Raw genomic sequence first — 27,875 nt, forward strand, 5'->3', positions numbered from 1 at the left:
TTCCTACTTCTTTCTTTCTAAGGAAACGAGGGGAAAAAAAAACAAACCAAAACAAAACATAAAACCAACCCAAAAAGCTCCTTTGGGCCCCTCAGCCCTCCCAGAGCACTGCCCCATCAAGCACTGGTGCCCAGTTTGCAAACTGGTGAATTTTGACTCCCTTCCTTCCCCACCAGGGGTGTGGGGGAGGTGGGTTTCTTTCCTCCCTCCCTCCCTCCTCTTCTTCACTGGTTGCCCTCCTTCTTCCCCACTCTGCTGGCTCAGGGCAGAAAGCTCCCCCCAGCTGCAGCAGGGTTTAGGGGGGAGGGGTGTTATTTTGTGTCACTAACCAAGCACAAAAGACTTTGACCAGTGAGGGACCCCCTCCCCAGAAAAAAAAAAAAAAAAAAGTGGGGACCCTACCCTGGGGTGGGGGCAAAGGGGTTGCCCACAGGCAGCTTGAGCAAGGAGCACAGGAGGGGAGCTCTGCAGCAGCTGAAATGAGGACCAGACCTTGGCTCTGGCTAACAAAAACACACCCCAACAACTAACCAAACCAACCCAACAGGTCGTGTGGCTAAGGGTGGAGAGAGGTGAGGGAGAGGAGGGTGAGCCCCCCCCAAAAAAGGTGCAGCTCAGTAGGGGACCCCCCTGCCCCGTCCCCCCCGCGCAGGCACTCGGCCGGGCCCACGGTAGGGCTTCCCGTAGGAAGAAGCGGCCTGGGTTGGGGCAGCCCAGCTGGGAGCTGTTCCTGCCCCACTGGAACTGGTTGCTGCTGGCCCCAGCTCGGGGTAGCTCTGGAGTTTGGCCTCGGGATGCAGCAGAGAGTTGTTGGTGGGGGGGTTGGGGTTGCTCCCCTCGGCCTTGGGGAACGACTGCCCCACCGAGTGGAGGGCGACGGGGGCCGGGGGGACCCTGGCGAAGCGCAGGTCCTGGTCCCCTGGGAACTGGACAGATCCTGTGCCCTGGTAGGTGCTGGTCTCCCCAAGGTGGCTCACGGAGCCCAAGAAGGTCCTGCTCTTCCCCACGGCTTGGGCAGAAGGTGGTTCTAGTAGCGTCTGAGCCGAACTCAGCTCCTCGGACCCGAATCCCCCCTCGGAGCCTTCGGTGCTGTAAGTCCTGGAGGAGTGGGACCTGCCGTAGTCCGAGGCTCTGGAGGGCTGGTGGTGGTCGTGGTGGCCCAGGGGCTCTGCTTCTTGCTGGGAGAAGAGCTGCAGCAGGGCAGCTGTCACGGCTGGGGTCAGCTCCGGGGCACCGCTGGAGAGGTCTCCTTCGGGCAGAGGCGGCGGTCCAGGGGGCTCTGGGGGTCTCTTCTCTGGTGGGAGAATGCGAGGAGGACAGGCTGTGGAAGGGGGACTCCTTTTAAAGACCATCTCACAACACCACACCCCCAGACAGAAACACTGCTAGGAACACCAAACAAAACCAAACCCACCGCAAACCCAACCCCAGGCAGCCCACCCAGACCGGGATGAGCTGGAAGAGGCAGGGAAGGAAGGCTCAAGGCTGGAATTCTTTCCAAGATCAAGGCACAAATTGATGAAGGGATTCACCTCTACCCCCTCCCTGTGGCTCCCAAGCAGTCAGCAGCAGCTGGCCTAACACCTGGGCACCCCTGGAGGGAATTCCTGCTCTGGGATCAAAGGCTAAGCTGAGCAGGAGACAGCTGTGGAGCCACAGCCCAGCACAGGCTCCCCATAAGGGGCTCCTGGGCAGAGGGGCACTGGGCTGTGCTGGTGCCAGGCTCACCTTGCTGGCAGCTGATGGAGTGAGGTCCCTGTAGGATGGATTAGAAGAGAAAAACCAAAGCCCAGCCCCAAGCCCACCCTAGCAGGTCCACTCCTGCCTGTACCCACAGCAGCCCCAGGGGGGTAGGGGTGCACTCTCACATCCCCCTCTTTACCTCTCCCCACAGCTGGGCACACTCTGCCTGGTTCAGGATCTCTGACCATGCACATTCCCTGCCCAGAAATCATGGAATGGTTGGCTTGGAAGGGAGCTTCAAGATCATCCAGTTCCAAACCCCTGCCATGGGCAGGGACACCTCCCACCAGTCCAAGTCCTCATCCAGCCTGGTCTGAAACACCTCCAGGGAGGAGGCAGCCACAGCCTCCCTGTGCCAGTCTCTCCCCACCCTCACTGCCAAGAATTTCTTCCTCATCTCCAGTCTCAATCTCCTCTCTTCCAGCTCAAAGCCATTGTACCTCATCCTCTCACTCCCAGCCCTTGTCTAAAGTCCCTCCCCAGCTCTCCTGGAGCCCCCTCAGATACTGGGAATGCAGGGTAGAGACTGCCCCACTCAGCCCCCCTTTTCCCATGGCCCACCCCCAAAAAACTTCAAAGGCTCCCAGAGCCCCCAAAAATCTTTGTTCCCAGAGCCCCCCAGAGCTTGGCTCCAAAGGGCTCCCCTAGAGCCTTGCTCCTGGAGTCCCTGCTCACCAAACCACTTTCCTAACTCCTGCAGAACACCACAACTGACTTCACTTCCCCTTTTTCCTCCACCACCAAAGAAGCAAAAGGAACAAGCTTAGAGAGGGTGATTAAAAGTTATCCCTGCTGAGGAGATGAGAGGGGGGCCACAAACCCACCCTGGGGGGGCGGTGTGCAAATCAGATCCTCCAATCAATTTGCCAAAGTGGTTCTTAAAAAGGTCAAACTTTATTGTGAAAACCAGGAAAAAAAAAAAAAAAATCTCCCAGCCCCACCCTTCCAAACCCCCAAAACTTTGAGAACTAAATTTGTATTGAAATCCAGCAACAAAAAAAAAAAAAAAACACAACACAGTAACAAGGGGAAGAAAAAAAAAAAAAGCAATCCCCACAACCCCCTTCCAACCCCCTCCCCAAAAAATCTTCAGGTCATTGTCAAGCCAAGCTGCTTTTTGAAGGGGGAGGATGAAGAGGTGGTGGTGGGGGAAGAATTAAAATCAAAAGAACAAAGTTCTTTAATTGAATCTGCTCTAGAATGACCTAATTGGGGCAAAATAAAAGCAAAAAAAAAAAAAAGTAAAAAAACCCAACAAAACAAAACCAAAAAGAGAAGCAGGATCACAACTGGCTTGTGGTGGGCAGGTGTGTTGAAGGCACCAGAACACAGCACACGTTGAGCTACATTGCAGAGGAGGAGGAGGAGGAGGAGGAGGAGAGGTTGGGCCAAAAGAGGCTCCCTGGAGAGTCTGAGAGAGACAATACTCAGGAGGCTCTTCTCTAGAATTTGGTGAGGTCGTCACAGGATGTGGCTAATAATTCCAAAAAGATCAAGAGAAACACACACACAAAAAAAAAAAAAAAAAACAGACATGGAGAGATGGGTTTTGGTTTTGTTGTTTTTCTTTACACTCACCTCTGGAAAGGAAGGAAATTCATCACTTGACCCAACACCTGCAGGGCCTCCAAACCTGGCCCCTGACTCACTCTGCAACAGCCAGAGCCTGGCTCAGCTTCACCAAGTCACTGAAGGACTCCAAAGGCAACTCTACAGACAGCCCAGGGCTCCACTTGCTGAGGGACACAAGCTCCACTCCCTCCCTTCCAGCACTCTCCACACTTGCAGGGACTCCACAAGCTCCATTGCCTCCCTTCCAGCACTCTCCACACTTGCAGGGACTCCTCAGTCCCTCTCCACTTCGCTTTCCGAGAGGGAAGGAGAGGAACAGGGAAGAGGAGAGCTGGAACAAACTAAGATGGGAAAATCCACAGCATCCCAACATGGTGAGGTTGGAAGGGACCCCTGGAGCTCAGCCAGTCCAACCCCCCCTGCTCCAGCAGGGCACCCACAGCAGCTTGCCCAGGGGCACAATGCCCAGGGGGGGTTGGAAGCTCTCCACAACCTCTCTGGGCAGCCTGCTCCAGGCCTCCAGCACCCTCACACCAAACAACTTTCTCCTCCTGCTCAGATGGAACCTCCTGGGCTCCACTCTGTGCCCCTTGCCACTGGGCACCACTGAGCAGAGTCTGCCCCCAGCCTCTTGCTCCTCACCCTTTAGCTCTTGCTGAGCATTGCTCAGATCCCCTCTGGGGCTGCTCTGCTCCAGGCTCTCAGCCTTTGCTCCTCAGCTCCAGTCCCAGCCTGTGCACAAACCCTGCCCAGGTGTAAGTTCATCACCAGGGGAATCAGAGCAAGACCTGACCCTTCAAGGACAAACCCCAACCCTTTTCCTCTTCCCTGCCCCATTCCCAGTGGAGCACCATCAGATGGTTCCACACTGTGGGGAGGTGAAGCAGAGCACTAAAAGATTTTTGTGTGTTTAGGCTTTCTGCAGCTGTTGGAAGCTCCTGAGCAGTCCAGGAGTGGGCCAGGGGCTCTCTGTGTCTTGGGATCTGAGGCTTGACCACAGTCTGTCTTCCCTTCACACCCCCTGCCACACCACTCTGACATCTCTGCTCCTCCTGGCCACAGACAGAGCAGAGGCACTCATCTGAAGCACCCAACATAACCCTGCACAAAATCACAGCGCCCAGCATGGTAGGGGTTGGAAGGGACAATCTGGAGACCACCCACTCCAAGACCCTGCCAAGGGAGGAGCACCCAGAAGGTCACACATCCAGGTGGGGTTGGAATGACTCCAGACAAGGAGACTCCAGCACCTCCCAGGGCAGCCTGCTCCAGGCTCCAGCTGCCTTCAGTTCAAGAAGTTCCTCCTCATGTTCAGATGGAACTTCTCCTGTGCCACTTTGTGCCCACTGCCTCTTGGTCTGGCACTGGGCACCACTGACAGCAGCCTGGCCCCATCCTCCTGCCAGCCACCCTTGAGGTATTGATCAGCACTGATCAGATCCCCCTCAGGCTGCTCTTCTCCACACTCAACAGCCCCAACTCTCTCAGCCTCTCCTCATCTTAGAGCTGTTCCAGTCCCCTCAGCATCTCCATAGCCTTTTGCTGTCCCCTCTCCAGTAAGTCCCTGTCCTTGAACTGAGAAGCCAGAACTGGACCCAGTACTCCAGATATAGCCTCACCAAGGCAGAGTAGAGGGGGAGAAGAACCTCCCTCAATCTGCTGGCTACTCTTCTTGCTGCACCCCAGGGTGCCCTTGGCCTTCCTTGGCCAGAGGGGCACTGGGCTGGCTCCTGTCCATAGCTTCACAGAAAGGGTTGGCTTGGAAGGGACCTTGAAGATGATCCAGTTCCAACCCCCTGCCATGGGCAGGGACACCTCCCACTAGTTCAGGTGGCTCAAGGCCTCATCCAACCTGGCCTTGAACCCCTCCAGGGAGGGGGCAGCCCAGCTGCAGAAGCAATGCAATGCTGCTTTACCTGTGCTTTCCTCGGGGGGCAGCGTGGGGGTCTTCCGGGCCCCCCGCTGCTGCTCGCTGCTCTTCTCCCCATTGCTCTCCTCCAGGGGCTCCTGGCTCTTCATCAGCTGACTCAGCAGAACGGCCAGCACGTTCTGCATGTCTCCCTGAGCACTGCCTGCTTCTGGAGTTGCCTGCTCCTCTGCTAGCTGGGCCTCCTTTGGGGGCTCCTCTATGGCTTCCTCTGCTGCCGCTGCCGCCGCTGCTGCCTGAGACTCCTGCTGCTGCGTGGTGGCTTCTGTCAGAGCGTTGATGGACTGGTTGAGAGCCTCCAGCTGCTGCTGCATCTCGGGGTTAGAGTGGACATTCAACAGCTGGGCCATCTGGGAGACACTCAGATCAGTCTGGCTCTGCAGCAGGTTCAGCAGGACAGCCAGCTCGCTCTGGTTCAGCTGCTGGGTGATGTCCCCGAGGCCTGCAGCGAACACAAGAAGCAGCACAAGGAGGTTGAGCACTGGGACAGGTTGTCCCTGCCCATGGCAGGGAGGTTGGAGCAGATGAGCTCTGAGGTCCCTTCCAGCCTGAGCCATTCTAGGATTGATGATCAAACCACAACAGCTCCCAGCAGCAATTCTTCTGCCTTCACATCCCTCTGAGGGGCAAGTTCTGCACCAGGCAGCTGCTGGAACATTGCAACAGGTTGCTCAGAGAGGTGGTTGAGGCTCCATCCCTGGAGATATTCAAGGTGAGGCTCAATGGGGCTCTGAGCAACCTGATCTAGTTGAGGATGTCCCTGCTGCCTGCAGAGGGGGTTGGGACTGGATCCCTTTTGGGTTTGGAGGTCTCTTCCAACCCAGGCAATGCCACCTCGCATCGGTGACACCGCACATGGTGCTCAACATCTCTCCTCCCTCTTCCCAGAAGGCAGAGAGGCTCCAGGAGGAGGATTCTGAGGTGGTTTGCTGAGGTCTCCACCATCAGCTGGTCCCCTCCAGCCTGCTCTCAGCTGCAGCAGCACTGCAGCAGCACCCCGTGGCACTGCACATGCACTGCACTCACCCGAGGCTGCGCCGGGCACTGCTCTGCTGGCACCGAGGGGAAACTTCTTCACCACCACCCCCCCAAAGCTACCCACACCAAGAGCTTGCTGAAGTCAGCTTGGTGGAGCCAAACCTCCCTGTCAGCCAGCTGAGAGCAGCTCCAGGAACCAGGCTGGTGGCTGAGGCCACCACCAGTTCAGAGCAGTGAGTCTGAGATGTGTGATGGGGATGGAAGCCCTCAGCCCACCTCAGCAGCAGCTCAGCCCCTCCTGAGGCCTCTGCTCACTCTATGGATCCCTCCTGGCAGCAGGATGGAGCTGAGCTGCTGTTTGGGCTAGGGGAAGGGTGTGTTCCACTCAGGCAGCAGCAGAAATGAGGTCAAGCAGCAGGCTGAAAGCTGGCCTGGGATCACAGGGGACTCTGTCCTGACCTGCAAGGATCCAGGTTAGTCTAAACTACAACCCTCGAGGGGCACCACCTCCATCTGCACCACGCTGGAGCTCAGCCTCCTAAGTGGCAAGGGGGTCCCTCCACACTGCACCAACTTTGTAAGTCAACATTCTGGGGAAGGAGGATGCCAAGGCTGGGGTTTAGGAGCTGCAAATGAAGCTCCTGATGCTGGCAAGCAGCTCAGAAGGTGACACTCACTTCTCTCAGCTGTTTGCCAAGCCAGCACCTCTGGGTCCATCTGCACATCCCCTACAGCAACATCCCTCCTCCTGCTTCTCATCACAGGTAACACAAAGGAAGCCTGAATCCATACCTGGGGTTTAGGAAGGCTCCCACAGAGCAACCAGCATGGCCTGGGCAGCTCTGGGAGCCTCTACAACCCCAGGAATCAAAACTCCCTCTCCTCCAACTAACTTCTAGCCATGGGAAGGTTGGTTGGAAGCAGTGTACAAGCCATGGGCCTGTGTCTCTTTGTGTCTAAGTGATCTTTTCTGCAGGAAGATGCAGTAATTTACCCCTTTGCCCAGCAGCCTGGCACAGCCCATGCCTGATCTCTGCATCATCTGATCAACCTTCAGCACCTCTGTGCAGCCTTCACATGGCTGTGGCCTCCACAGCCTCTTCTCTGGTATTTCATTGGCCTAAAGTGATTTAGTATCTCCTGTGAGCATCCTCTGGATGATGCTTCAGAGCCAACAGTATCCCTTGTAGAATAAATCCACAGCCAGCTCATCACTGAGTGACTTCTGAAGACAAAAACCACTCTGCAGTCAGTGGTGTTCACAGCAGAGGACAAAAGAAAGGGGGAGGGGAAAAAAAAAAAAGTCAGGAGAGGAAGATTCTGGGATGGTCTTTCTGCAAAAATAGAGGTGGAAGAACCAGACTGGCTGCCAGGACCTGAAGGGGCCTACAAGAGAGCTGGGGAGGGACTTTTTGCAAGTAATTTGTAGTGCTAGGATGAGAGGGAATGGGTTGAAGCTTGAGGAGAAAAGATTGAGACAGGAGATGAGGAAGAAATTCTTGCCAGTGAGGGTGGGGAGACACTGGCACAGGTTGCCCAGGGAGGCTGTGGAGGTGTTCAAGGCCAGGCTGGATGAGGCCTTGAACAACCTGGGCTGGTGGGAGGTGTCCCTGTGCCATGAGGGTTGGCACTGGCTGATCTCCAAGATCTCTTCCAAGCCAACCCATTCTATGATGACAAAACAGACCCAAAGCTCCTCACAGCCTCCCTGGCAGGAGCAGGGAAGGGATGGGTGAGGAGGAGCCTTGCGCCGGCCCCAGTCTGAGCACTGACCTACTGCATCTGCAGCCCCAGGCTCGGGTTTGAGCTGGGCAGGCTGTGGCTGCACAGGACTGCTGTTGTTCTTGGCAGTGTCTGTGCTGCTGACAGAGGTAGCTTCTTTCCTGGACACTTTGGACAGTGGTGGCTCCTCCACTGCCATCCCACTCTGCCGCTGCCGCCGGCGCTTCTTGCTCCACAGCTCGTGGCAATCCTGCCAGTGGGGAAGGCTGGAAGAGAACAACACTGAGAGGTTAAGAAACAAGGGAAGGAAATCCATCTAATGCCCCCCCCACAAAGGGCCACAGAAGGTTGTTAGGGTCTTGAGAGAATCACAGAACTGTTTGGGTTGGAAAAGCCCTCTGAGATCACAGAGTCCAAGCACTGACCCAACACCACCCACTGAGGGCAGCTCTGCCAAGCTTTGGCAGCCTGGAGGCTTGAAGACAGCTCCTTCACTGCTTTCTGGGGTCAGCTCTGGGCTCCCCAGTTCAAGAGAGACAGGGAAGTGTTGGAGAAAGTCCAACTGAGGGCTACAAAGAAGCTGAAGGGCCTGGAGCAGCTCTGTGAGGAGCAAAGGCTGAGAGCCCTGAAGCTGAGAGCCTGGAGAAGAGCAGCCCCAGAGGGGATCTGAGCAATGCTCAGCAAGAGCTAAAGGGTGGGAGGCAAGAAGCTGGGACCAGAGAATGGTGCCCAGGGAAAGGGCAAGGGGCAGTGGGCACAAACTGGAACCCAGGAGGTTCCATCTGAACAGCAGCAGAAAGTTGTTTGGTGTGAGGGTGCTGGAGGCCTGGAGCAGGCTGCCCAGAGAGGTTGTGGAGTCTCCTCTGGAGAGCTTCCAACCCCCCCTGGGCATTGTGCTGCTGGGCAAGCTGCTGTGGGTGGGTTGGACTGGGAGAACTCCAGAAGTCCCTCCCAACCCTCCCCATGCTGGGATTCTGAAGGCACACAAAGCAGCCAGAGCAGAGCTGCAGTGTGACACTGCTCAGCAGCCACTCTTCCAGTTAATGAATGACTGGATAACGAGCACAAACGAGGCCTGGCCAGTCCTCTATGGAGCAGAGGACAGGGATATGCTTCATGCTACTCTTGCAAGCATCAAAGTGAGCTTTACCCAACCCAGGCAGAACACCACCAGCACAGCCAGAGCTGTCTGCTCAGTCACGATGCAGAATGGAGAAGAGAACCCAGAGCCCAGAACTTAATTCTGATTGAAAGAAATCCCTCAAGGCCAAGCCAGTGGCTCCTTCCCAAGGCTCATTAGCAGAGATGCCCACCAGGTGAGAGGAGGGCAGCTGGCACTTACTCTGGAGGTGCCATTTTGCTGAGGTCAACATCCTTCAGGAAGTCACTCTGCAGGGCCTGTTCTGCTGTGCAGCGCTTGCCAGGGTCCAGTGTCAGCATGTGGTCCAGCAGGTCCAGAGCAGCAGAAGGAATGCTGTGGGAAGAGTGGGAAAACATGGCAAAGGTTATCCCGAACAGAGGGAGAAGGCCACCCCAGCACCTCAGACCTAAAAGGAATCCCTGCTGTCAGAATTGGTTCCTGTGTGATGCAGCTGCTGGAGGACAGACAGGCAAAGCCTGCAGCCTGAGTTTTGCTCTTCAGGAGGAACAGCCCCAAATCCCACAGGATTATCAAATAATTCCACTCTGACCCCAGAGAGCTCCTCCTTGAAGGCAGGCAGCCTCAGCACTGAGACCACCACAGTGCCAAGTGGTCCCCAGCTACCAGAGTCCTGAGCTGGCAGAGGCAGGGAACCTCCCTGGCAGAGCAGCTGTTTAGGAAGGGGACAGTGACCCCCTCAGCCTTCCCCAGATGGAAGAAGCCCTGCTGGAGAGAGCTGCCCGAGGGCAGAAGGCAAGAAAGGGAAGCACTGCTTTAGCCTTTACCTGAGGGGAGACCACCTGGCTCCATACAACTCCCTGAAAGGAGGCTGGAGCCAGGTGGCCTCCTCCCCACAGAACAAGTGACAGGACAAGAAGGAATGGCCTCAAGCTGCACCAGGAGGGGTTTAGGCTGGACATTAGGAGAAACTTCTTCCCTTAAAGGGTTCTCAAAGACTGAAACAGGCTCCTGAGGGAGGGTGGTGGAATCCCCATCCCTGGAGGTGTTTCAAAGAGGCAGAGATGTGGTGCTGAGGGCCATGGCTTAGCCCCAGCTGTAGCAGTCAGAGAATGCTTGGGCTCAGTGACCTTAGAGATGCTTCCCAACCCAAACAACTCTATGATTCTACCCTGCCAGGCAGGCCAGAGCCAAAGGGGGAGCAGAAGAGCTGCAGCAGGAGGCCATCAGCCCCGTGCAGTCCATCTCCTCCCAGCACTCACAAGGAGAACTCCTCACGCAGGCGCCTTCGGTATTGCTTCTTGGGCTTCATAGTGTTGAAGTAGGGCAGCTTGATGACATCTGGCCAGACTGCTGGGCAGGGGCTCCCACAGAGCCGGCTGAGGGGCACAGAAGCAGAGGGAGATCAGCAGCTGGGAGAAAAATCACCAAGCAGAGCGAAAGAATTTCCTTCCTGAGCCATAACCTAGGCCTGGGCACACTTGGGCGAGGAGCAGATAAAGCCTCGGGTACAACAGGAGGCACCAGGCAGCTGAAAACCACTCACCTGGAGCTCCCAAACCACTCAGCACCAGGAATTTGCCACCTAAAGGGGTCAGTGGAGTTCATTATTTTAGCAATCAACTCCCAGCAAAGTTTCCTGAGGGGTGCACAGAGCAGCAGGCCTGGACACCTCACTGCCTGCCTGCTCCTTTGGGCAGTTAAAAGCTACTTGCAGGGCCCTGATTTTCAGGCAGGTTAGAGCTAAAAAAAAATTAAAAAAAAAAAAAAAAAGAGGAGGGCTCCTAACACAGAGGCTGTGTGCAACAGCAGCTCCTGCAGCACCTCTTCTCACAGGCATGCATGTGCAATGCTTTACCTGATTAATTCAAGCTGAGCCAGTTCCAGATTGGCTTGAAAAATAGGCTTCTTTGTAAACAGTTCCCCAAGGATACAGCTGGAAAGAGGAAAAAGCAAGAGGTCAGGGCCAGGCAAACCCTTGGGATCAGCATCTGAACACTGCAGCTTCTCTGTTCAGGAGCAGCTTTGCCTGAGGAGAGTTTATTTGCATCAGGGCTTGTAGTTGAGGACTGACAAACTAACCTGTGTGTAGGGAGTCACCAGCTGCAGGCAGCTGGGAAATGCCACTCAGCAGCAGGGCTGCTTAGCATGGCACAGGCTTTAACTCTTTGTGGGGAAAGGGGAGGCTGTGCCAACAGCATGGCAGAGAAAAAGAACCCCAGGCTGGCTTCTCTCTTTGTCCTCCAGACTCAGCCCAGATCAGCTTTACTGGGCAAACAGGCAGGGCTGGGGGCCATCACCTCCTGCTCCTGAGCTTGCTCAAGGTGAGTCACAGAACCTGAAAATGGGTTGGGTTGGAAGGGAGCTTCAAGATAAGCCAGTTCCAACCTCCTGCCATGGGCAGGGACACTTCCCACTAGACCAGGCTGCCTCATCCAACCAGGCCTTGAAGAACTCCAGGGAGAAGGCAGCCACAGCCTCCCTGGGCAGCCTGTGCCAGACTCTCACCTCCCTCACACTCAACAACTTCTCCCTCAGCTCCACTCTAACCCTGCTCTGCCTCAGCTCCAAACCATTCCCCCTGGGCCTGGCTCCAGACCCCCTCAGCAAAAGTCTCTCTGCAGCCTTCCTGCAGGATCCCTTCAGGCACTGCCAGGCAGCTCTGAGGTCCCCCTGGAGCCTTCTCCTCCCCAGGCTGCACACCCCCAGCTCCCTCAGGCTGTGCTCACAGCAGAGCTGCTCCAGCCCTTGGCTCATCTTTGTGGCCTCCTCTGGCCTCACTCTAACAGTTTTTGTGTCCTTCTCATGATGGGGACTGGAACAGAGCTTCAGAACCCAGCCCTTGTGGAAGCCCAGGAGCAGAACTCGATCCTGTGCTGAACGCTCACAGCCAAAAGAGGACAGAAAAAGAAAGGCCCAAGGCAGGCACTACTCACCCACAGCTCCAGACATCTATGGCTGGTGTGTAACGTTCCTCACCTAGCAGCAGCTCCGGGGGTCGATACCATAATGTGATGACTTTGTTGGTGTAGGGACGGCTGCGAGGCAAGGCACAAACAGGAGGTGAGGGCAGCAGCCACAAGACCCTTCCAGGCTCTCACTGACCCCCAGGCTCCCTCACCCTCAGAGCCTCCCTGCCCCAAGCTCCCTCACCCTCAGAGCCTCACTGACCCCCAGGCTCCCTCACCCTCAGAGCCTCCCTGCCCCAAGCTCCCTCACCCTCAGAGCCTCCCCCACAGCTGCATTCAGGCCCAGCAGCAGCAGTCCTGCCCTTCCTCTGCCCCAGCTGAGTGAAGCTGCTGGAAGCTAATCACAGATTTCACAGCAAGTTGTGGCTACCCCAGAATGCAAACTCCTGACCATGCAGCCTGCCATGAGTGAACTGTGACTGATCTCAGAGCACAAGGTGCTCCATGGCAGGCCCAGAGCCAGCAGAGAAGAGGTTTTGGTCCCTTCTCAGCTGCTTGGTCCAATGCCAAGGTGTTAACACCACCTGGGAGTGGATTTTTCCAGCAGCTGGAACTGCATTATACCAATTCCCTGGGAACCACAGCCCTGGCAGTGCCAGGACCATCCAAGTGAAGGGACTGTGTAGATGTGGAGAAGAAAGGAGCTCACCCCACCTCCAGAAACCATCTGCCCCTTTCTGCACCTTGCTGTGCCTCACTCACCTCTCCTCTGAGCTGTAGAGTCGGGCGAGTCCGAAATCTGCAAGTTTGATTTGCCCACTGCAAGAGAAAACAACCAAAGCATGACTGGTTTGCACCAAGGTTGGTCTGCAAGCAGGGCAAGTGAAGAGATTTCCACCCCCATGGTGGCAGAAAGGCCTCAAGGCAAAGTCTGCTGTGACCTCTTCTGGGTATAGAACAAGTTAAGCTGGAAAAGACCTCGAAGGTCATGAAGTCCAACCACTGGCCCAACAGATGTAGCTGTCCAGAGCCTCTTGCATGCTTCAAGGAAATAAAAAGAGGGGAAAAAGGCAATAATTCAGTCCTGTCTCTGTCACAAACCCTTCCCAACAGGCCAGTGTCCCAAAGAAGCTGTTTAGGTGGAGATGATCAAACCATGTGGATGCAGCGGGTTGGAAGGGACCTTCAAGCACACCCCGTTCCAATCCTCTGCCATGGGCAAGGACCCCTCCCACCAGCCCAGGCTGCTCAAGGCCTCATCCAGCCTGGCCTTGAACACCTCCAGGGAGGGGACATCCACAACCTTCCTGAGCAACCTGTGCCAGAGTCTCCCCACCCTCACTGGCAAAAATTTCTTCCTCATCTCCAGCCTCAATCTGCCCTCTTCCAGCTTAGATCCTCACTCCTGCTCATCACTAGGGGTGAGGAAGGGTTTTTGCTGCCCTGTGTGATGCTCCATGCATGGTTACAAGCTTAGGGACTTGTCCAACAAGCAGTTTCTCATCTGGAGTGGCTGTTGGTCCTGCCCTGTTGGGTACCTATTGTGATGTGGGACACCTCCCACCAGCCCAGGCAGCTCAAGGCTTCATCCAACCTGGCCTTGAACACCTCCAAGCACAGAAGCCAAGCCCTGTGTGGTGTGAGCACAGGGGCAGTGCTCTCCCCTCCCAGCTCACCTGTTGTTCAGGAGGATGTTGGAGCATTTGATGTCTCGATGCAGGAAGTTCTTTTTGTGACAGTAGTCCAGACCCTCCATTAACTGTTTCATGAAAGACTTGATATGGTCCTCTGAGAAATGTACCAAGCCAGATTCTAGCAGCCCCATTAGGTCATGGTCCATGTACTCAAACACAAGGTAAAAGGCACCTGGGAGAATAAAGACAGAAATGATTTAGGAGAGACAAAGGAAGAATTGAAGGAGGTTCAGTTGCTGAAGTCTTTCAGTGCACTCTGAGTGTGTTCTGCTGCTGTTTTCTTAACGTGGTCTTGAGATCCTCAGGGCTTCCTGAGCACTCCAGATGTTTCTTGCTCAGAGGGAAAAAAACCCAACCCCAAACCAACTAAGTAGGTATAAGGCCAAATCCCAGCATGGTGAGGGTTGGAAGGGACCTCTGGAGATCACCCACAGCAGCTTGTCCAGCAGCACAATGCCCAGGGGGGTTGGAAGCTCTCCACACAAGGAAACTCCACAACCTCTCTGGGCAGCCTGCTCCAGGCCCCCAGCACCCTCACATCAAACAACTTTCTCCTTCTGCTCAGATGGAAGCTCCTGGGCTCCAGTTCATGCCCCTTGTTGCCTCTTGTCCTGTCCCTGGGCACCACTGAGCAGAGTCTGGTCCCATCCTCTGGCCCCCCAGCCTTTAGCTCTTGCTAAGCATTGCTCAGATCCCTCTGGGGCTGCTCTTCTCCAGGCTGAGCAGCCCCAGGGGCTCTCAGCCTCTCTCCAGACACTGCACCTCCGGAAGGAAGGCGGAGAAGACAAGAGCAGAGTTCAGGTTTCCAGTTTCCCATGCAGAACCAGCACAGGCAGCTGCATCACCTCTCTGGCTCACCAAGCCCACCTTTGTCACCAGGGCCTACCTTTGTCCTTCTTGAAATCCAGTGCATCTTGCTTGTCTGTGACAATCTCCTTCATGTTCACCACGCTGCGGTGGATCAGCTGCCGCAGGATCTTGATCTCGCGGATGGCGGTGATGGGGAAGCCTTCCTTCTCGTTGTCCAGCCTCACCTTCTTCAGAGCCACCAGCTCACCTGCCAGCACACACCAGGCTCTGTCACATCTGTCACATCCCTGCTGACAGTTCTGGCCTGGGGGGGTTCTCTCCACAGGGCTAGGAGCAGTCAGCATCCACCCAGAGGCGGCAGCGCTCACTTCGGTTGTTGCCACCCTGCCCGTGGCTGTCAGCTCACTGTTAGAAGTCACCACCCCAAGCAAGAAGGTGCCACCAGTGCTCCTCCTGGGCTGCTTCAGCAGGGCTGAACACAGATCCAGCCAGGAAACCACCCCCCAGGCCTCTTCTCAAGCTCTGCTATTCCACTGTCTGACACAGAGTTCAGTTGGGAATCTCCAGCTGCCACAGCTGGATCCAGCACAACCAGCTGGGCACACCTCAGACTGGGCACACCACCTCACAGGCAAGGAGGGCAGCAGGGCACCAACTGCCAGGATTTCAGAGCTCCTTCTACCCCACCTTGAAAGCAGCCCACAGAGAAGCTTCTTCCAGGCCTGGAGCCATTTCTGGCTCTGCAGGTATTGGTCATGAAGCCACAGCACCGCTGCTGGGATGGGTGCTGAGCACACCCACAGCACCCCAGAGGAGTCGACCAGCAGGTCCTTGGCCTCCTTACCTGTATCCTTGTCCTTGGCTTTGTAGACCTGCCCATAAGTCCCTTCTCCAATAATGCCAATGATGTCAAACTTGTCCACACAACGCTTGCCCCAGTCGCTCTCCGTCTGCCGCCTTTCCCCGTACCGAGGACAACAGATTCTGGAAGAGGGCAGAGGGCTGACTCACCTCCCCCCAGGGCTCCCCCTCAGCCACCACCTCACCACCAACAGCCCAACCCACCCTTTCCAGAGGGTTTTGCAAAAAGCAGAGCTCAGGCAGCCTGTCACAGCAGCCCAGCATGGTAGGGCTTGGAAGGGACCTCTGGAGAGCATCCAGCCCAAGCCCCCTGCCAAGGCAGAGTCACCAAGGGAAGGTCACTCAGGAGCACAGCCAGGTGGGGTTGGAATGACTCCAGACAAGGAGACTCCAGCACCTCCCAGGGCAGCCTGCTCCAGGCTCCAGCTGCCTTCGGTTCAAGAAGTTCCTCCTCATGTTCAGATGGAGCTTCTCATGTGCCACTTTGTGCCCACTGCCCCTTGGCCTGGCACTGGGCACCACTGACAACAGCCTGGCCCCATCCTCCTGCCAGCCACCCTTGAGGTATTGATCAGCACTGATCAGACCCTCAGGCTGCTCTTCTCCAGGCTAAACACGAGAAGGAACTTCTTGACCTGAAGGATGCTGGAGCCTGGAGCAGGCTGCCCAGAGTGGTGCTGGAGTCTCCATCTCTGGAGAGCTTCCAACCCCACCTGGCTGTGTCCCTGAGTGACCTTCCCAGGTGAGCCCACCTTGGCAGGGGGGTTGGACTGGATGTTCTCCAGAGGGTCCCTTCCAACCCCTGCCATGCTGGGCTGCTGTGTAAAGCTTTAGAAGGAAGAGCACAGAGCATGCAAGCAGCTGCTCCTGGAGTGCTGCAGTGAGTCACCAAGACTTCACGCAGCAGAAGCTTCGACTAGCCCCTGGTGCGGAGCAGCAGCAAAGCTTCACCAACTCCCAGAAAGCAGGATAAGAAAGGAAAGGAAAAAAAAAAACTAAAGTGAGCTGAAAGTGAGCCTTACTTTGGTCTCTTTTTGAAGGGTTGCTGAGGTGGTGTGGCTGCCTTTGGTTCCGGGGAGTCAGGAGGAGATGGATCCCCCCCAGGGAGCTCTGGAGGGAGCGGGAGGTCCGTGAGTAAGTGTCGTGGTCTCTGCTCTCTATCTTTCTTCACAGGTTTTGGAGGAAGAATCTCTTTTGGACTGAAGCCCGAAAAGTTAACACAACACAGAGGTCAGAAACTCCACAGCCACTTAAAACAGACAGCACAAAACAACTTCAGTGGAGGGCAACAGCTCTCTGAAAACCCTGAGCTGAGGTGGGGCAATGAGCAGAGCCGAGGAGGAAAAAAAGAGCAGAGCTTGAGTTGGACATCAGGGAGAGAAGAGAGGTGGTTTGGATCCACTGCCTCCAATCCAGCACAGCTGCACCAACCAAGCCAGTTCCAGCTCTGCTTTTGGAATTGAGGCAAACCTGAGGTAGGACAGTAAGGAACTGTGTCCAGTTCTGGTGCCCCCAGCACAAGGAGGACACAGAGCTGCTGGAGTGAGGCCAGGGGAGGCCACAAAGATGAGCCAAGGGCTGGAGCAGCTCTGCTGTGAGCACAGCCTGAGGGAGCTGGGGGTGTGCAGCCTGGGGAGGAGAAGGCTCCAGGGGCACCTCAGAGCTGCCTGGCAGTGCCTGAAGAGACCTCAGAGCTCATCTGCTCCAACCTCCCTGCCATGCCCTGGGACACCTCTCAGCTAGAATCAGCTGCTCAAGGCCTCATCCAGCTTGGCCTTGAGCATCCCCAGGCAGGAGGCAGCCACAGCCTCCCTGGACAGCCTGTGCCAGACTCTCACCACCCTCACACTGAAAAACTTCATCCTCAGCTCCACTCTAACCTTGCTGGGCCTCAGCTCTAAACCATTCCCCATTGGCCTGTCTCTAGACACCCTCAGCAAAAGTCTCTCTGCAGCTTTCCTGCAGAATTCCTTCAGGTACTGGAGAATTCCTAGGTCTGAGGGATCAGGAATTCTTCTCCGTGCAAATTTCCACTCTACCAAGGCTTAAGAAAGCTTCAGAGATAGGAAAAGAGCAAAGCCCTGCCAGGATTTGTTTTTAGGGCAGTCAGCAGGAGGTTTGCTGCCTGTCAGCATCACCAGGTCCAACCCCTCAGCACAGAGAAGTGGAGTGCTCAAGTGGGTCACCTGCCCAATTCTCCTATTGGACACTAAATCTGCACAAGTCTCTCGTGGAGAGATCCCAGGGGGAAAGCCCTCCCTGACCACACTGCTGCCAGCAGTGCACATCCTACAGACACCACAGCAGGACAGCTGCAGGGGCTGGAGGTGACCCCTGAGCAGCTGCAGAGCCCTAAGTGGCTGAATGACACCCAGCTGGGTCTCCTCACCCAGGCAGAATCCACATCACACCTCTGGGAAAGTTCTTGAGCTCAGGACCTGGACAGCCAAGGGCTGCAGGAGGGCAGAGACTTTGCTCCAAGAGTGGAGGTCAAGCTGGGGTTGGCTCCCCTGCAGGTCTCCCAGGTGTGTGTGGAGGTGTTTGGCCTTCAGAGGTGTGTGTGGATGTTCACAGTCACCAAAGCAGCTGCTCAGATGCTTTGTTCAATCCACTCCTAACTGGCAGGACATCTGCTCCTGAGAGCTTCTCAACCCTAGAATGGTTTGGGTTGGAAAGGACTTCAAGATCTTCCAGTTCCAACCCCCCTGCCATTGGACACCTACCAGATCAGGTTGCTCAAAGCCTCATCCAACCTTGCCTTGAAGACCTCCAGGGAGGAGGCTTCCACAACCTCTCTGGGCAGCCTGTTCCAGAGCCTCACCAGCCTCCTACTGAAGACTTTCCTCAGATCCAGTCTAACCCTGCTCTGCCTCAGCTTCAAACCATGACCAAGTGCAAACACCAACAGCCCAACAAAGGCTCCTCAAAGCCTAAACCAGCAGCAATGTGCTGGGCCAGGCCTGCATGGAACTGCTGCCAACAGCCAGCCAGAGGTTCCCAGGGGCCTTCACAAGCTCTGAAGCTCCCAAATGCCAACACAAACACCTACAAAATTTCTATCACTTGCTTCTGAACAGCTTCTCCCCTCCTCCATCTCCTGCCAGGTGAAGTCACCCAAGGTGCACCCTGACCACTGTGAGGTCTAAAAACACTTCAGACAAATCTTCAGGGCTTGGTGAGCACCAAGGCAGACTGAGGAGCCTCTGAGTGAGAGGAACACCAAGGCAGACTGAGGAGCCTCTGAGTGAGAGGAACACCAAGGCAGACTGAGGAGCCTCTGAGTGAGAGGAACACCAAGGCAGACTGAGGAGCCTCTGAGTGAGAGGAACACCAAGGCAGGCTGAGGAGCCTCTGAGTGAGAGGAACACCAAGGCAGGCTGAGGAGCCTCTGAGTGAGAGGAACACCAAGGCAGGCTGAGGAGCCTCTGAGTGAGAGGAACACCAAGGCAGACTGAGGAGCCTCTGAGTGAGAGGAACACCAAGGCAGACTGAGGAGCCTCTGAGTGAGAGGAACACCAAGGCAGGCTGAGGAGCCCTTGAGTGAGAGGAACACCAAGGCAGACTGAGGAGCCTCTGAGTGAGAGGAACACCAAGGCAGACTGAGGAGCCTCTGAGTGAGAGGAACACCAAGGCAGACTGAGGAGCCTCTGAGTGAGAGGAACACCAAGGCAGACTGAGGAGCCTCTGAGTGAGAGGAACACCAAGGCAGACTGAGGAGCCTCTGAGTGAGAGGAACACCAAGGCAGGCTGAGGAGCCTCTGAGTGAGAGCAACACCAAGGCAGGCTGAGGAGCCTCTGAGTGAGAGGAACACCAAGGCAGGCTGAGGAGCCTCTGAGTGAGAGCAACACCAAGGCAGGCTGAGGAGCCTCTGAGTGAGAGGAACACCAAGGCAGGCTGAGGAGCCTCTGAGTGAGAGGAACACCAAGGCAGGCTGAGGAGCCTCTGAGTGAGAGGAACACCAAGGCAGGCTGAGGAGCCTCTGAGTGAGAGGAACACCAAGGCAGGCTGAGGAGCCTCTGAGTGAGAGGAACACCAAGGCAGGCTGAGGAGCCCTTGAGTGAAATGAGTTTTGTGCTCAGACACTTCAGAGTGTTTCCTAACCCTGTGCTTGCCATGGTCTTGGAGCTGGAACTTTCTTCCCAGACCTAGACCAAGCCAACTCAAGTCTGTCTTAAGAAGTTTTGTTCCCAAACATGCAGGCAGTTGGTAAGAGAGCTTCTCCAGGCAGGCAGTGCCATCTGCAACTGCCACCAGACTCAGCACAACCAGCTGGGCTCTCCCATCCTGTTACTGGGAAGGAAGTCACTGGAACTCCTCTTGCTCAGCTCAGCAGCCAGCTGCAGCAGCACCACACTGCTGGGCTCATGACAGCAGAGGGAAAACCTTGCACACAACTAAGGCACAGCTGGGTGGTGACAGAAGAGTTCCAGAGGGTTTGCAGGCCCATGGCTGGGAGTGGAAAGGAGGCAGCACAGCAGCAGAACCTTGCTCAGACCAGCAGTGGAGCTGGGGAAGATGCAATCTGGGCTCAGCCCAGGTCCATGTGAATTAATTAGATGCTGAGCACTGAATTGTTTGGGTTGGAGAAGACCTTTAAGATCCTTGAGTCCAACTATTCTCTAACTCTGCCAAGGCTGGGGCTAAACCATGGCCCTCAGCACCACATCTCTGCCTCTTTGAGCTCCTCCAGGGATGGGGATTCCACCCCCTCCTTGGACAGCCTGTGCCAGGCTTTGAGAACCCTTCCAGGCAAGAAGTTTCTTCTCAGGTCCAATCTAAACCTCCCCTGGGGCAACTTGAGGCCATTTCCTCTCATCCTGCCACTCACTGCTAGGGAGAAGAGACCAAGAGAATCACAGAATACATCTTGCTTGGAAGAGACCTTCAAAACCATCCAAGTCCAAACTTTGACCCCTACCTCATTACAACTTCCTAGCAAGGAGTTGTAGAGAGCTGACCAGGACCACCCAGCTCAGGAAGGGCACCAAGACCCATGCCCAGGCTGAACTCTCACCTCGATGGCAGTGCCAAGGTAACCCTGATACCAGGACGAGCCATGGCCATCAATTAACCCACCAAGGGATGGGCTCACACCTACTGCAGGGTGATTGGAGCAAGTCATAAGCCTTGTGTAAGACACTACTCATTGTGTAAGACACTACTTGTGCCACACCACTCTACTAACCACCAAGATCCCCACTGCACCTTCAGCCATGGCTGGAAAGGCACAGGAGGTGTCAGGGAGCTCCAGGCTAAGCACAGCAAACAGAAGTAAGAGTGAGGACCTCCCGTTAGCAGCACTGCACCACACTGCTGGCTACAACAGGGATACACAAAGTTTTCTTCTTCTCAGGCTCCATTTTGGATGTTCTGGGCCATTACCCCTGCCAAAAGACCAATCCCACCCCCCAGTGTTCTTCAGACAAGTTCATAGGATTCATGGAATGGGTTGGGTTGGAAGGGACTTCAAAGCTCAACCAGTTCCAACTGCCCACCATGGGCAGGGACACCTCCCACCAGCCCAGGTTCCTCAAGGCCTCATCCACCCTGGCCTTGAACACCTGCAGGGAAGGGACATCCACAGCCTCCCTGGGCAACCTGTGCCAGATTCTCCACCCTCATATTGAAGAACTTCTTCCTCAGCTCCAGTCTAACCCTGCTCTAACTCAGCTTCCAACCATTCCCCCTTGCCCTGTCTCCAACCCCCCTCAGGATAAGTCTCCCTGCAGCGTTCCTGTAGGATCCCTTTGGGTATTGGAAGCTCACCCAGTTCCAACCCCCTGCCATGGGCAGGGCCACCTTCCACTAGCCCAGGATGCTCAAGCCCTCACCCAACCCGGCCTTGAACACCTCCAGGGAGGAGGCAGCCACAACACAACCTGCACAGGAACAAAAAACCCAAAACCCTCTGCACATAACCCAGCCAAGCCCCAAGGCAGGGCTGGCCACGTAGGAAGAGTCCTCAGCGTGCTGCAGGCTGAGCTGGCAGATCTACCAAAAGAATCCATTTTCGCTCAAGGTTTTGCTTTTAAAGGCAAAGAAGGAAGAGGGGCAGGGGGGAAGGCTCTGGTGGGACCTTACCTATCCAAGTCATCTTCCCCAACTAAAATAGGGGGCAGCGGAAGCGGAGGCAACGTTGAAGTTTTCAGGTGCGGGATAGCAGCCGTCACAGACACTTGAGTTTTTGTAGCCACCTGGACAGAGGACTGAGAGTTCACCTGAGAGGATAAAGTAGACGTCCTTGGGTGGGAAGAGGATGGCAAAGAGGTTGGGGCTGAAGTAGGGACCTGAAGGGGAGCTGGCTGGGAGGGTGGCAAAGGTGGCACGGCAGGAGATGGCGGCAAAGGCGGCAGCGGCGGAGTGGGAGGCGGCGGCGTGGTGGTGGGCAGGGGTGGAGGAGGTGACTTGAGGGAGGGCAGGGGAGGGGGAATCTCCTTCTCTGCTGCGTCTGGGTCCTTTGGAGATAGGAGGTCCTCTACCCCTGCTACAGGCTTGGAGTCCTTTGCTGCTGTCTGTTTGGAATCTCTGGCTGGCACAGGGAGCTTCCTCTCCGAGTTCTCCTCTGCCTTGGGCTTCGCTGGCTCCGCAGGGCCCTTAGTCTCGGCGTTGCTGTGCAGCTGAGCCACCAGCTCCGGGTCCGAGGAGGGCTTCTCACATTTCACACTTTTGGTGACCTTTTTAGCTTCTGCTGCAGGCTCCTTCAGCTCAGCTAAACTGTTCTCCTTCCTAGCCAGGAAAATGGGGGAGCCCTTGGCCTCCTTGCCATCCACCTTGGCCGCGGCCGCCGCCGCCGCCGCTCGCTCCTTCTTCTTCCTGCTGAGCTCTGCCCCCAGGCTGGAGTTGAGGGGCAGCCTGGTGGGGGAGATGCTGGAATGGCGACTGCGGGAGCCAGACCTCTGCTTCTTGCTGTGAGATGAAGAGTGCCTGGAGTAGGCAGGGCTTCTGCTGCGGGACTTCACCGACTTCCTGCAGGCACAGGGGGGAGAGGAGGAATGAAAAGGAAGCACCACACAACCCCCAGGCTGCTCACCCACACCACCAGCTCTCAACTCAGTCCACAGCCATCGCTGGCAACCTAAGCTCAGAGGGTCCAAAGAGCTGTCAGGAGAGACTGAAGTACTGAAATCAGAGAACCATGGAATGGTTTGGGTTGGAAGGGACCTCTGAAGGTGATCCAGTCCAACCTCCCTGCACTCAACAGGGACATCCTCCACTAGAGGAGGTTGCTCAGAGCCTGACCTCCAGTATCTCCAGGGATGGGACCTCAACCACCTCCCTGGGCAACCTACAGGGAGGAACACTTTCCATGAGGGTGTCTAGCAACAGGACAAGGGGCAGGGACACCTCTCAGACTTGGATGCTCAGGGCCTCATCCAGCCTGGCCTTGAACACCCCTAGGCAGGAGGCAGCCACAGACTCCCTGGGCAGCCTGTGCCAGGCTCTCACCTCCCTCACACTCAAATTCTTCCTCAGCTCCACTCTAACCCTGCTCTGCCTCAGCTCCAAACCATTCCCCCTGGGCCTGGCTCTAGACACCTTCAAGAAAAGTCTCTCTGCAGCCTTCCTGCAGGATCCCTTCAGGCACTGCCAGGCAGCTCTGAGGTCCTCCTGGAGTCTTCTCCAGGCTGAACAGCCCCAGTCTAACTTTTCTTACCCAGGAATGCCCAACCACCTTTAGCCATGGCAAAGATCTAGGTGAGTGTGGCCACTGCTCCAGCAGCTCCACACAGAGCTGCTACACTCAGTCCAAGCCACCTTCAGCAAGCTGAAGGCCTCTGGAATGTCTTCTCCTGGGTTTAGCTGCAGTGCCAACAGCTGTTCAAAGGAATGGTGGCCCACAGCTGTTCTTTTCCCTCCTGACTTCCAGGGAAGAGATTCAGAGATGCCTTGGGTTGGAAGGGACCCTTCAAAGTTCATCTTGTCCAGCCCAGTCTGAAAGCAAATTGTGGTGCACAACCACCTGAACCCCAAAGCTGCTGTGTGGGCTCCCAGCAGCACAGCACCTTGGTTCCTAACACTGCATTTGGGACTTGGAGATTCAAGAAAACACAAAAAGCACTTAAACAACCTCCAAGCCTGTCTTGTCAGACAGTGGAAATAATTCAGTGTCCCAGAAATGCCTCTGCTACCTCCTCTGAAGGATCTGAGCCACAGTCAGATGTTTGCTGCCTAAGCATGTGTGCCAGTTGAAGACATTTGCTCTCTCAAACCATTCCTGCTCCTCTGCAGGAGCCAACAGAAGATGAGAGTCACTCCCCAGCCACTCTGGGGCAAAGGCAGCTGCCTCCACTTACACCCTTGTCTGCAGATCAATCTTCAGAGGAGCTGCAGGAAGACTCAGCTGATCTGCTCCCACAGGTGAGCTCCTGCTGGGCCAGCAGCAGCAGGACAGCCCCACCCTGGGCTTTTGGAGCAGGTGTTTGACCATGAACTTACACAGATCAGCCTCATCAGAGAATGGTTTGGGTTGGAAGGGACCTCCTAAGGTCCAGTCCAGCTCTCTGCAGTCAGCAGGGACATCCTCCACTGGAGCAGGTTGCTCAGAGCCTTGTCAAGCCTGACCTTGAATATCTCCAGGGATGGAGCCTCAACCCCCTCCCTGGGCAGCCTGTTGCAGTGTTCCAGCAGCCTCCTGGTGCAGAACTTGTTCCTCACATCCAATCTCAATCTGCTCTGCTCTCATTCCAAACCATTGCCTCTCATCCTGTCATTGCAGACCTTTGCCAAGAGTCCCTCTGCAGCCTTCCTGTAGCTCCCTTCAGGTACTGGAAGGCTGCCCTAAGGTCTTCCTGAAGCCTTCTTCTCCAGGCTGACCAACCCCAGCTCCCTCAACCTCAGCACCATCCAGGCTGCAAGCTCAGAGAAGCAAACCCAGCAAGGAATTACAACTTGTAACGGATGGAAAACACCAAACTCCCTCTGCTCCTTCACTAGGATCACTCCAGGGGGATGCTTTCTGAAGGTGTAAATCCACAGTTTTTGCTCTGCTTTGAAGGATTAGATCACACAGGAGAGAGAAGAGGAACAGGGAAACAACTGAAGCCAGAGATTCAGAGCATTCAGTACAAGCTGAGTGTAAACAGTAACTAACCTTTGGAATCTCTTGGTTTGGGGTCCAGGGTTTTGTCAGCAAGTCACAGATGCCCTTAAAAAGGTTCTAGGCAAGTTCAGAGAAGCAGCACAAAGTGCTTCAGAGTTGGTTCCCACAACTGAGATGAGGAAAAGAATTGTTTGATTTCCTCAGATCAGCAGCAAGGAGCAGGTTACAGAAAGAGTAACTTCAGGGCAAGGCATGGAGCAACCTGGGGGGAAAACTCAGCTCTGGCTGCAGTCAAGACATGGAACAGCCTGGGGGGAAATCTCAGCCCTTTGTAGACTCCTCATTTCCAGCTGGTGTCTCCCTGCTTAGGGCTGAACATAGACTTCAAGAGCCACAACCCACAGTGATACCACGAAGTCAACACAGCTTCCTGCCACTGCATTCTTACCCTTCCAAAAGGAGCAGCAAGTGACATTAGGAGCAGTGCCACCAGGGCAGGAAGGATTGAGAGGAGAAACATTCCCAATGGAAGGAGCTGGATTTAGAGTGGGCATTAGAAGAAATTCCTCCCCATGAAGGTGGTGAGCTACTGGAATAGGTTGCCCAGAGAAGTTGTGGAGGCTCCAAGTCTGGAAGTGTTGAAAGCCAGGTTGGATGAGGCCTTGAGCAACTTGGGCTGGTGGGAGATGTCCCTGCTCACAGCAGGGGGCTGGAACTGGATGATCTTTAAGGTCCCTTCCAACCTAAACCATTCCATGATTCTATGACTATCCCTCAGAACCTCTCAGATGCACCCAGAGAAAGAGCAGAGGGGAAAGAGCCTGAAGGAAATAGTCTGGAGAATGCCAGCAGAGTAAAGAGATCATCCCTGAGAGCTTCCAGGGTGCTAACCCCACCACAACCTCCCTCACAGCTTCAAACCCACCAGGGAAGACTATTCCTGAAGTGAAGAGAATTACTGTGGCAACAAAAGCCAAATTCCAAAAGCCCCTCCCCGAGTTCTTTGGGAACTGCTGACCACATCAACATGCTCTGGAGGCAGCAGCAGCTCCTGTTAGGGCCAGAGGATGCAGCAGAGCTCACCCAGCACAGAGCATTTCTATAGAGATTACAATTCCAGGTCACATCTTAATTGCCATGGAGCTCCAAGCAAAGCTCCCCAGCACCCATGGTGACAACTGGAAACTCACTGAACATGAGCTGGAGGAAACAAAGAAGAATCAACACTGAGCAGTGCATTATCCTGCAGGTAACAGGATGATTGACGAAGCCCTGAAATAAAACACTTCAAGTTAAGTTCCCTTCTGTAGCAAAGTCACCAACTAAAGAAAAAAAAAAGCAAGAAAACCAAATCAGAGCTGAGCCAGAACCCAGCTGCTGCTCCCTACTTGCCCTTCCAGAATGCCCCAGTTTCAAACTCTTGCACTGTGAAAGGAAAGTTTAGGCTAAAGAGATGGAGTTTACAGATGTGGTCGTTTCTAATTCAAGGAAAAAGGGAAGTCAGTTCAGAAAGAGCAAAATCCACTCAAAACAAACCCCCTTCCTGCAAAGGGGGATCCAGTTTCCACACCTTGGAGCCTTCAGGCTTCCAGAAACAAGCGAAAACATCCTCCCTGGCTGGACTTCTCCCCAGGGAAGCACTTTAGATCCTGTATCAGGAGCTGAATGGCTTCGTCTCCCTTCAGAGCACAACCCTCCCGAGGAGCCTGGGCCCTTCTGCAGGGGCCACCTCCTGAGGGGGTGTAATTTAATCCCAGGAGCTCAGCCAGCCCTGGGCCTCTCTGCCCAGAGCCAACATGGAGGCTGCCGACAGGCAGCCAGGGAGGTGTCTTCCAAAGTGTGAAGACCTTTTGAACCCAACCAAAGCACCACCACATCAATCACCCCACAGCCACATCAGGCAGCCAGCACCCTGAGCCCCACCAAGATTCACAGAATGGGTTGGAAGGGACCTTCAAGGCCATCCAGCTCCAACCCCCCGACCACGGGCAAGGACCCCTCCTACCAGCCCAGGCTGCTCAGGGCCTCATCCAGCCTGGCCTCGAACACCCCCAGGGGGGGAAAACATCCACAACCTCCCTGGCTAAAACGTTCCAGCTGAGGAAGAGGTTTAAGCCTTGCCATGGCCAAAACCACCCCAGCCACTTCCCCAGGCCCCGAGGGCACAGAAGGCAGCCCGGAGGGCACTCACCTGGCGATGGGGCTGCGGCTGACGGAGCGCTTGGCGGCGAAGGGGCTGCTGGAGCGCCGGCGGCTGTAGGGGCTGGGGGACCTGCCGCTGTAGGAGCCGCTGCCTCGCTCGTAGCTGGAGGAACGCCTCCTGCTGTAGGGGCTGATGGACCTCTGGCGCCGGCTGTAGGGGCTGGGGGAGCGAGTGTTGGACTGGTAGGCCACGGGCTCCTTGTAGGGAGGGCTGATGGAGGGCCGGCGTGAGGAGCCGCCGGGGCTCTTCCTGTAGGGATCGTAGTTACTGGAGGTGTGAGAGCGGGGAGGGCTGAGGTCGTATTCCTGGATGTAGGAGGCTCCTGAGGGGCTGTCGTCCAGTTTAGGGCTGTCAGACCATTTCCTGTGAGGACTCCTGGATTTCCTCTTGGGACTGTCAATGGTTTTGTAACTTTTTGGAGCATCCCTTTTCCGATGGCTTTTGCTGCGCTCTTTGTGGCTGGATTTGAGCTCCCGATCCTTCCTGGATTTCTCCTTGTGTGCCTTGGCTGACCGGGACTCCTTGTTGCTGCTCTTTGAGGACAACGACTTGGGGTGCTCCTCACTCTCAAGGAGTCTTTTGGAGGATCCTGATACTCTGTCCTTGGTGGACCCGGACCTGCTGGATGCCTCCAGGCTCTTTTCTAACTTCCTTTCTTTCTCTGCCTGTTTGCTCTTCATCAGCTCCCGAATGCGCTTGTGCTGGTGGTGCCGGTGCTTCTGTATCCTCTCGCTCCTGTCCTTCCTCTCCTCGTTTTCCCTCCTATCCAGTTTGAGGGCCACATCATCCGAGAAGGTATCCGAATCCGAACTGATGTCATCGTACTCCACCAGGGGCTTGATCATCGCGCCCAAAGGTGCCGCCGTCTCCTGGGCTGCCAGCGGTGACTCCTTGGAGTGCCTGGACTTGTGCCTCTTGTGCCTGGAGGCCAGCCGGTGCCTCTCCTTGCTGTTCGAGCTCCCGCTGCCAGGCCCGTGCTGCGAGGACCCCCCGCCGCCCCCATCCTTCTTGCCCCCATGTCTGTCCGGATTTGGCATTCCTCCTCCACTGTGCACGGGAGAGGGGAGGGGGGCAAGCCTCCAAAACCCCCAAACTTCAGACTCCCTCAGCGCCCCGCTCCTCGCACCATTCACCCCGGCCTCGGCCCTCCCTGCCGCCAACACCCCCTCCTACATGGGGAGCGGGGCAGGGAGCGCGTCCCCGCCAGGCCCCACAGGAGGCGGAAGGCGGGGAGGGGGAGGGCAGGTTACGGGAAAGGGCCCCGGCCTCACCGCCTCATCCGAGGGGCCCAGGCCCGGAGGGCAGCGCGGCGGCGG

At 55.8% G+C, this 27,875-nt stretch overlaps 1 protein-coding gene across 2 annotated transcripts; it reads right to left on the reverse strand.

The window, feature by feature from the left end:
• Window positions 1-614: 614 nt before the first annotated feature.
• On the reverse strand, window positions 615-27,596 carry CDK12 (cyclin dependent kinase 12). 2 transcript variants are annotated; one of them, XM_054396751.1, is made up of 14 exons: window positions 26,548-27,596; window positions 21,398-22,282; window positions 16,338-16,514; window positions 15,299-15,438; window positions 14,531-14,701; window positions 13,627-13,816; window positions 12,713-12,769; window positions 11,978-12,079; window positions 10,900-10,977; window positions 10,304-10,420; window positions 9,285-9,416; window positions 7,994-8,208; window positions 5,232-5,684; window positions 615-1,294 (listed from the first exon to the last, which is right to left on the reverse strand). In XM_054396751.1, exons 1-14 carry the CDS (start codon window positions 27,594-27,596, stop codon window positions 615-617), a joined length of 4,446 nt encoding a protein of 1,481 aa, XP_054252726.1. The 2 variants fall into 2 exon arrangements, with proteins under 2 accessions (XP_054252726.1, XP_054252725.1); XM_054396750.1 differs by having other exon boundaries at window positions 615-1,321.
• Between the last annotated feature and the right edge of the window lie 279 nt (window positions 27,597-27,875).

Source organism: Indicator indicator, chromosome 39, assembly GCF_027791375.1.
Source record: "Indicator indicator isolate 239-I01 chromosome 39, UM_Iind_1.1, whole genome shotgun sequence".
Lineage (NCBI taxonomy): Eukaryota > Metazoa > Chordata > Aves > Piciformes > Indicatoridae > Indicator > Indicator indicator.

Coding starts and splice junctions, on each gene's coding strand:
- CDK12 (XM_054396750.1), bottom strand. CDS start 27,596: ATGCCAAATCCGGACAGACATGGGGGCAAGAAGGATGGGGGCGGCGGG. Junction 12,080..12,712: donor CTCTACAGCTCAGAGGAGAG/GTGAGTGAGGCA, acceptor CTTGCCTCGCAG/CCGTCCCTACACCAACAAAG. Junction 10,978..11,977: donor ATAGATGTCTGGAGCTGTGG/GTGAGTAGTGCC, acceptor TCCTCTTTCCAG/CTGTATCCTTGGGGAACTGT.